Raw genomic sequence first — 9,575 nt, forward strand, 5'->3', positions numbered from 1 at the left:
AGATACAGAGTAAAGCTCCCTCTACACTGTCCCCCCATCAAACACTCCCAGGACAGGTACAGCACGGGGTTAGATACAGAGTAAAGCTCCCTCTACACTGTCCCCGCCATCAAACACACCCAGGACAGGTACAGCACGGGGTTAGATACAGAGTAAAGCTCCCTCTACACTGTCCCCCATCAAACACTCCCAGGACAGGTACAGCACGGGGTTAGATACAGAGTAAAGCTCCCTCTACACTGTCCCCCCATCAAACACTCCCAGGACAGGTACAGCACGGGGTTAGATACAGAGTAAAGCTCCCTCTACACTGTCCCCCCATCAAACCCGCTGTGCCAAGGTGCCGTGCTGAAGAGTGTGTAGGCGGGGCTGGTATCAGTCGGGGAGGGGTGCAGGTCACAGGAGCGGGGGCGTTGTACTCTGGGAGTCGTGTCGAGCTTCGGCGAGGCCTCAGCTGGAGATCTGTGTGCAGTTCCGGGAACCCCACTACCCCCCACCCCCCCCACGGAGCAGAGACGGGGGTGTCCCGGTCGAGAATTCCAAGGAGGGTCGGTTCTCGTGGGGGGGGGGTGTGGTGAGACACAGGTTCACGGTGTGGGGGGTTTGCGGGAGGAGGTATTTTTTTCCCCCAGAGGTTCTGGAATGAGCTGCCTGGGAGGGTGGGGGAGGGTGCGGGGAGGGGGGTGGTGAAATCCCTTAATAAAGTGTGGGGGTGAGCGATGGGCCCACACTGTAACACTCCGAGCTACGGGGCTACTGATGGCAAAATGGAATGAGGTGGGAGTTCAGGTCTTTCGAATGGGCCAGTACGAGCTCAATGGGCCGAAGGGCCTCTGTATAATTCTAAGTGACTCCCAAGCCAAAGGTTTAATTCCCCCTCCCCATTCCGGGTGTCACAGTGCGTTAGATACACTGTCCTTTCCCCCTCTCTGGAACCGGGTATCACAGTGCGTTAGATACACTGTCCTTTCCCCCACTCTGGGACCGGGTATCACAGTGCGTTAGATACACTGTCCTTTCCCCCTCTCTGGGACCGGGTGTCACAGTGCGTTAGATACACTGTCCTTTCCCCCACTCTGGGACCGGGTATCACAGTGCGTTAGATACACTGTCCTTTCCCCCTCTCTGGGACCGGGTGTCACAGTGCGTTAGATACACTGTCCTTTCCCCCTCTCTGGGACCGGGTATCACAGTGCGTTAGATACACTGTCCTTTCCCCCGTCTCTGGGACCGGGTATCACAGTGCGTTAGATACACTGTCCTTTCCCCCACTCTGGGACCGGGTGTCACAGTGCGTTAGATACACTGTCCTTTCCCCCTCTCTGGGACCGGGTGTCACAGTGCGTTAGATACACTGTCCTTTCCCCCACTCTGGGACCGGGTGTCACAGTGCGTTAGATACACTGTCCTTTCCCCCACTCTGGGACCGGGTGTCACAGTGCGTTAGATACACTGTCCTTTCCCCCTCTCTGGGACCGGGTGTCACAGTGCGTTAGATACACTGTCCTTTCCCCCACTCTGGGACCGGGTATCACAGTGCGTTAGATACACTGTCCTTTCCCCCACTCTGGGACCGGGTGTCACAGTGCGTTAGATACACTGTCCTTTCCCCCACTCTGGGACCGGGTGTCACAGTGCGTTAGATACACTGTCCTTTCCCCCTCTCTGGGACCGGGTGTTACAGTGCGTTAGATACACTGTCCTTTCCCCCACTCTGGGACCGGGTGTCACAGTGCGTTAGATACACTGTCCTTTCCCCCTCTGGGACCGGGTATCACAGTGCGTTAGATACACTGTCCTTTCCCCCACTCTGGGACCGGGTGTCACAGTGCGTTAGATACACTGTCCTTTCCCCCTCTCTGGGACCGGGTGTTACAGTGCGTTAGATACACTGTCCTTTCCCCCTCTCTGGGACCAGGTATCACAGTGCGTTAGATACACTGTCCTTTCCCCCACTCTGGGACCGGGTATCACAGTGCGTTAGATACACTGTCCTTTCCCCCTCTCTGGGACCGGGTGTCACAGTGCGTTAGATACACTGTCCTTTCCCCCTCTCTGGGACTGGGTATCACAGTGCGTTAGATACACTGTCCTTTCCCCCTCTCTGGGACCGGGTGTCACAGTGCGTTAGATACACTGTCCTTTCCCCCACTCTGAGACCGGGTGTCACAGTGCGTTAGATACACTGTCCTTTCCCCCTCTCTGGGACCGGGTGTCACAGTGCGTTAGATACACTGTCCTTTCCCCCACTCTGGGACCGGGTATCACAGTGCGTTAGATACACTGTCCTTTCCCCACTCTGGGACCGGGTATCACAGTGCGTTAGATACACTGTCCTTTCCCCCTCTCTGGGACCGGGTGTCACAGTGCGTTAGATACACTGTCCTTTCCCCCTCTCTGGGACTGGGTATCACAGTGCGTTAGATACACTGTCCTTTCCCCCTCTCTGGGACCGGGTGTCACAGTGCGTTAGATACACTGTCCTTTCCCCCACTCTGAGACCGGGTGTCACAGTGCGTTAGATACACTGTCCTTTCCCCCTCTCTGGGACCGGGTGTCACAGTGCGTTAGATACACTGTCCTTTCCCCCACTCTGGGACCGGGTATCACAGTGCGTTAGATACACTGTCCTTTCCCCACTCTGGGACCGGGTATCACAGTGCGTTAGATACACTGTCCTTTCCCCCTCTCTGGGACCGGGTATCACAGTGCGTTAGATACACTGTCCTTTCCCCCACTCTGGGACCGGGTATCACAGTGCGTTAGATACACTGTCCTTTCCCCCACTCTGGGACCGGGTATCACAGTGCGTTAGATACACTGTCCTTTCCAAAACACCCCCCCCAACAGCACAGCCATTCAACTCTGCAATAAATGTGATAGTCGCCTGGGTAAAAATTTGCTTTATTAAAATTTCTCTTTTCGAACATCCAGATACCGCTGCGGGATGGCGATAAAATTGGCACCTCGCAGGACACGTTTGCGGTGAGGTTCTTTGGACACTGTGGGTTGGCAGTGGGGGCAGGGGGGGGGGTGCCCCCCCCCCCCCCCCGGGAGGGTCCTCGCTAGTTCCCCAAGCTCTGCACGAAGAAGGGGTCCGCCTCAGTCATGGCGTTCCAGAGGGCGGCCTTGGCACTGGGTCCCCGTCCCCGGATGATGGTGAGCAGCTCGCGCATCTTCTCCTGCTTGGTCGTCTGGGATCGCACTTTGTCGTAATGTTCGCTCGTGATCACGCCGCAGCCCATCAGGGTGTCCAGGATGGCGTCGACCGAGTTAAAACCCTGGATGATACGGGTGAAGTGTTTATCCACCGGGTGCTGCCCTGGGGAGACAGAGAGAGTGGGGGAAACCCCTGGTCAACAAACCTCCAACAACACACATCCCGATCGCAAACCCTTCTCCCCACTAAACTGTCCCTTAGTGTCCCAAAGATGTGTAGGTTAGGGGAGATTGGCCATGCTAAATTGTCCCTTAGTGTCCAAAGATGTGTAGGTTAGGGTGGATTGGCCGTGCTAAATTGTCCCTTAGTGTCCAAAGATGTGTAGGTTAGGGTGGATTGGCCGTGCTAAATTGTCCCTTAGTGTCCAAAGATGTGTAGGTTAGGGTGGATTGGCCGTGTGAAATTGTCCCTTAGTGTCCAAAGATGTGTAGGTTAGGGTGGATTGGCCGTGCTAAATTGTCCCTTAGTGTCCCAAAGATGTGTAGGTTAGGGTGGATTGGCCGTGCTAAATTGTCCCTTAGTGTCCCAAAGATGTGTAGGTTAGGGGAGATTGGCCATGCTAAATTGTCCCTTAGTGTACCAAAGATGTGTAGGTTAGGGTGGATTGGCCGTGCTAAATTGTCCCTTAGTGTCCCAAAGATGTGTAGGTTAGGGGAGATTGGCCGTGCTAAATTGTCCCTTAGCATACAAAGATGTGTAGGTTAGGGTGGATTGGCCGTGCTAAATTGTCCATTAGTGTCCCAAAGATGTGTAGGTTAGGGTGGATTGGCCGTGCTAAATTGTCCCTTAGTGTCCAAAGATGTGTAGGTTAGGATGGATTGGCCGTGCTAAATTGTCTCTTAGTGTCCAAAGATGTGTAGGTTAGGGTGGATTGGCCGTGCTAAATTGTCCCTTAGTGTCCCAAAGATGTGTAGGTTAGGGGAGATTGGCCATGCTAAATTGTCCCTTAGTGTACCAAAGATGTGTAGGTTAGGGTGGATTGGCCGTGCTAAATTGTCCCTTAGTGTCCCAAAGATGTGTAGGTTAGGGGAGATTGGCCATGCTAAATTGTCCCTTAGTGTACCAAAGATGTGTAGGTTAGGGTGGATTGGCCGTGCTAAATTGTCCCTTAGTGTCCCAAAGATGTGTAGGTTAGGGTGGATTGGCCGTGCTAAATTGTCCATTAGTGTCCCAAAGATGTGTAGGTTAGGGTGGATTGGCCGTGCTAAATTGTCCCTTAGTGTCCAAAGATGTGTAGGTTAGGATGGATTGGCCGTGCTAAATTGTCTCTTAGTGTCCAAAGATGTGTAGGTTAGGGTGGATTGGCCGTGCTAAATTGTCCCTTAGCGTACAAAGATGTGTAGGTTAGGGTGGATTGGCCATGCTAAATTGTCCCTTAGTGTCCAAAGATGTGTAGGTTAGGGTGGATTGGCCATGCTAAATTGTCCCTTAGTGTCCAAAGATGTGTAGGTTAGGGTGGATTGGCCATGCTAAATTGTCCCTTAGTGTCCAAAGATGTGTAGGTTAGGGTGGATTGGCCGTGCTAAATTGTCCCTTAGTGTCCAAAGATGTGTAGGTTAGGGTGGATTGGCCGTGCTAAATTGTCCCTTAGTGTCCAAAGATGTGTAGGTTAGGGTGGATTGGCCGTGCTAAATTGTCCCTTAGTGTCCAAAGATGTGTAGGTTAGGGTGGATTGGCCGTGCTAAATTGTCCCTTAGTGTCCAAAGATGTGTAGGTTAGGGTGGATTGGCCGTGCTAAATTGTCCCTTAGTGTCCCAAAGATGTGTAGGTTAGGGTGGATTGGCCGTGCTAAATTGTCCCTTAGTGTCCAAAGATGTGTAGGTTAGGGTGGATTGGCCGTGCTAAATTGTCCCTTAGTGTCCCAAAGATGTGTAGGTTAGGGTGGATTGGCCGTGCTAAATTGTCCCTTAGTGTCCCAAAGATGTGTAGGTTAGGGTGGATTGGCCGTGATAAATTGTCCCTTAGTGTCCAAAGATGTGTAGGTTAGGGTGGATTGGCCGTGCTAAATTGTCTTTTAGTGTCCAAAGATGTGTAGGTTAGGGTGGATTGGCCGTGCTAAATTGCCCCTTAGTGTCCAAAGATGTGTAGGTTAGGGTGGATTGGCCATGCTAAATTGCGCAATGATGGGTGTATATTTGTGTGAAGTTGGACGTGTGCTGTTGTAACCAGCCGGAGTCTGGTTTGGGGTCCCCTCAGAATCTCCCCTCACCTCCCTGGGCCCCGTTACAATCACCCTCTCAGCTATGGTGCTGTCTGTGCCCGTCGATACTCACCCGCTGCGCCAACTGGTGCTGGAAATGCGGCCTGGGGGCCTGTGGGGGAAAAAACAGGAGAACGTCAGCATTCCTGGGAAACTCTCCGGCACAGGGAAAGGCCAGAGTGGAGTTCAGTTCCCCCCTGGACCGTCCACAGACTGGACACTCACACCACTAGCCCATCTCAAGAAGGACAGAATGGCCTCCCCTGTTCCTGTGTAACAGGCTGGAGAGAGAGAGAGGGGCTGAGTGGCCTCTTCCTGTCTATGACCTTGTAGTGGGTGAGGTTTTTGTGTTCAGACAATGGGGACTTTGTCCAAATCTCTTTCCAACTCAATTTGACTAAAGTCCTGACTAATATAAGATCATAAAAAATACACACCCTCCCCTCTGTCTCACTCTCTCTCTCTCACACACACTCTCTCTCACACACTCTCTCTCTCTCACACTCTCTCTCTCTCACACACTCTCTCTCTCACACACTCTCTCTCACACACTCTCTCTCTCACACACACTCTCTCACACTCTCTCTCTCACACACTCTCTCTCACACACTCTCTCTCTCACACACTGTCTCTCTCACACACTCTCTCTCACACTCTCTCTCTCTCACACACTCTCTCACACACTCTCTCTCACACTCTCTCTCTCTCTCACACACTCTCTCTCACACACTCTCTCTCTCACACACTCTCTCTCACACTCTCTCTCTCTCACACACTCTCTATCTCTCACACACACTGTCTCACTCTCTCTCACACACTCTCTCTCTCTCACACACTCTCTCTCTCACACACTATCCCTCTCTCACACTCTCTCTCTCTCACACATACTCTCACACACTCTCTATCTCTCACACACACTGTCTCACTCTCTCTCTCACACTCTCTCTCTCTCACACACTCTCTCTCTCACACACTATCCCTCTCTCACACTCTCATTCTCTCACACACACACACTCTCTCACACACACTCTCTCACACACTCTCTCTCACACACACACTCTCTCAGACTCTCTCTCTCACACACACTCTCTCACACACTCTCTCACACTCTCTCTCTCTCACACACACTCTCTCACACACTCTCTCACACACACACTCTCTCTCTCACACTCTCTCTCTCACACACACTCTCTCACTCTCACACACACTCTCTCACACTTTCACACACTGTCTCTCTCTCACACACTCTCTCTCTCACACACACTCTCTCTCTCTCACACTCTCTCTCACACACTCTCTCTCTCTCACACACTCTCCCTCTCCCACACTCTCTCTCTCACACACTCTCTCTCACACACTCTCTCTCTCTCACACACTCTCCCTCTCCCACACTCTCTCTCTCACACACTCTCTCACACACACTCTCTCTCTCTCACACACTCTCCCTCTCACACACACTCTCTCACACACTCTCTCACACTTTCTCTCACACACTCTCTCTCACACACAGGGGAATTGGCCATGCTAAATTGTCCCTTAGTGTCCAAAGATGTGTAGGTTAGGGTGGATTGGCCGTGCTAAATTGTCCCTTAGTGTCCAAAGATGTGTAGGTTAGGGTGGATTGGCCGTGCTAAGTTGTCCCTTAGTGTCCAAAGATGTGTAGGTTAGGGTGGATTGGCCGTGCTAAATTGTCCCTTAGTGTCCAAAGATGTGTAGGTTAGGGTGGATTGGTCGTGCTAAATTGCCCCTTAGTGTCCAAAGATGTGTAGGTTAGGGTGGATTGGCCGTGCTAAATTGTCCCTTAGTGTCCAAAGATGTGTAGGTTAGGGTGGATTGGCCGTGCTAAATTGTCCCTTAGTGTCCAAAGATAACCTAAGAACATAAGAAATAGGAGCAGGAGTAGGCCATCTAGCCCTTCGAGCCTGCCCCGCCATTCAATAAGATCATGGCTGATCTGTCGTGGCTCAGTTCCACATTCCCGCCCTCTCCCCATAATCCTTAATCCCCTCTCTTATCAAAAACCCATCAACCCGCGTCTTAAAAATATTTAGCGAGGCAGCCTCCACCACTTCAACGGGCAGAGAATTCCAGAGATTCACCACCCTTTGAGTGAAGAAGTTCCTCCTCAACTCCGTTCTAAACCGCCCCCCCCTTTATCTTGAGGCTGTGCCCCCTAGTCCTACTGTCCTTTCTGAGCGGGAAGAGTCTCTCCACCTCTATCCTATCCATCCCATTCATCATCTTATACGTCTCAATGAGATCTCCCCTCATTCTTCTAAACTCTAACGAGTACAAGCCTAGTTTATTCAGCCTCTCCTCATAGCTCAACCCCCTCAACTCTGGTATCAGCCTAGTAAACCTCCTCTGCACTCCCTCCAAGGCCAAAATATCCTTGTGTAAGTGCGGCGACCAAAACTGCACACAGTACTCCAGCTGCGGCCTCACCAATGCCCTATACAGCTGCAGCAAGACCTCCCTACTTTTATATTCAATCCCCCTCGCTATGAAGGCCAGCATCCCATTCGCCTTCCTGACCACCTGCTGCACCTGCAGGCTGGGTTTTTGCGACTCATGCACAAGGACCCCGAGGTCCCTCTGCACCATCGACTGCTGCAGTTTTTCGCCCCGTAAGTAATAGTCCTTCCTACCATTCTTCCTACCAAAGTGGACCACCTCACACTTGCCAACATTAAATTCCATTTGCCAGTTCCTGGCCCATTTGCCCAGCCTATCTAGATCCTTCTGCAGACTCTCCACACCCTCCGCACAATTTGCCGTTCCCCCAATCTTGATGTCATCAGCAAATTTCGACACCCTACACTCGGTTCCCTCCTCCAGATCATCTATATAAATGGTAAATAGCTGACGCCCCAGCACCGACCCCTGGGGCACCCCACTAGTCACCATCCGCCAATCCGAATAGCACCCATTGACCCCCACTCTCTGCCTCCTATTTGACAGCCAATCCTCTATCCACGCTAACACCCTACCCCCAACTCCATGCCCCCTTATCTTCTGTAATAACCTCTTGTGAGGTACCTTGTCAAACGCCTTCTGAAAATCCAGAAAGACCACATCCACCGGCTCTCCTCTATCCACCGCCCTAGACACATCCTCATAGAACTCCAATAAATTCGTCAGACACGACTTCCCCTTAACGAAACCGTGCTGCGTCTGCTCTATCAAGCAATTCCCCTCAAGATGCCTCGCTATTTCCCCCTTGATGACGGATTCTAACATTTTACCTACAACAGACGTTAAACTAACCGGCCTATAATTCCCTGCCTTTTGCCTGCCACCCTTCTTAAACAACGGCGTAACATTAGCCGTTTTCCAATCTTCCGGCACTTCCCCGGAATCCAGCGACGTCTGGAAAATAACCACCAAGGCATCCACTATCACCTCCGCCATTTCTTTCAGAACCCTTGGATGCATTCCATCCGGTCCTGGCAACTTGTCCACAATCAGCCCCTCCAGTCTGTCGAGCACCACCTCTCTAGTAACAGTAATGTCATTAAGACCCTCCATTCCTACCACCTTTCCATCGCTAACACCCGGCAAATTATTCAAGTCCTCCTCCGTGAAGACAGAAACAAAAAAGTTATTCAAGACCTTAGCCATATCCCCATCCCCTACCACTTGGTCCCCTTTCTCATCCTCTAAGGGTCGGTTAGGGGGGATTGGCAATGCTAAATTGTCCTTTAGTGTCCAAAGATGTGTAGGTTAGGGTGGATTGGCCGTGCTAAATTGTCCCTTAGTGTCCCAAAGATGTGTAGGTTAGGGTGGATTGGCCGTGCTAAATTGTCCCTTAGTGTCCAAAGATGTGTAGGTTAGGGTGGATTGGCCGTGCTAAATTGTCCCTTAGTGTCCAAAGATGTGTAGGTTAGGGTGGATTGGCCGTGCTAAATTGTCCCTTAGTGTCCAAAGATGTGTAGGTTAGGGTGGATTGGCCGTGCTAAATTGTCCCTTAGTGTCCCAAAGATGTGTAGGTTAGGGTGGATTGGCCATGCCAAATTGTCCCTTAGTGTCCAAAGATGTGTAGGTTAGGGTGGATTGGCCGTGCTAAATTGTCCCTTAGTGTCCAAAGATGTGTAGGTTAGGGGGGATTGGCCACGCTAAATTGTCCCTTAGTGTCCAAAGATGTGTAGGTTAGGG

The 9,575-nt window shown here is 51.6% G+C and overlaps 1 protein-coding gene across 1 annotated transcript in view; it reads right to left on the minus strand.

The window, feature by feature from the left end:
* Window positions 1-3,050: 3,050 nt before the first annotated feature.
* Window positions 3,051-9,575, minus strand: part of LOC145340347 (apoptosis-associated speck-like protein containing a CARD) — a gene marked incomplete at its 5' end in the record, with an annotated part of 7,118 nt that continues 593 nt past the window's right edge. The window contains one exon of the mRNA XM_080184804.1: window positions 3,051-3,322. Within this exon, the coding sequence (XP_080040930.1) occupies window positions 3,066-3,322 (257 nt within the window). The remainder of the gene's footprint in view (window positions 3,323-9,575) is intronic.

The sequence above is a fragment of the Carcharhinus amblyrhynchos genome, unplaced genomic scaffold (assembly GCF_965287045.1).
Source record: "Carcharhinus amblyrhynchos unplaced genomic scaffold, sCarAmb.v2.hapA scaffold_949, whole genome shotgun sequence".
Taxonomy (NCBI): domain Eukaryota; kingdom Metazoa; phylum Chordata; class Chondrichthyes; order Carcharhiniformes; family Carcharhinidae; genus Carcharhinus; species Carcharhinus amblyrhynchos.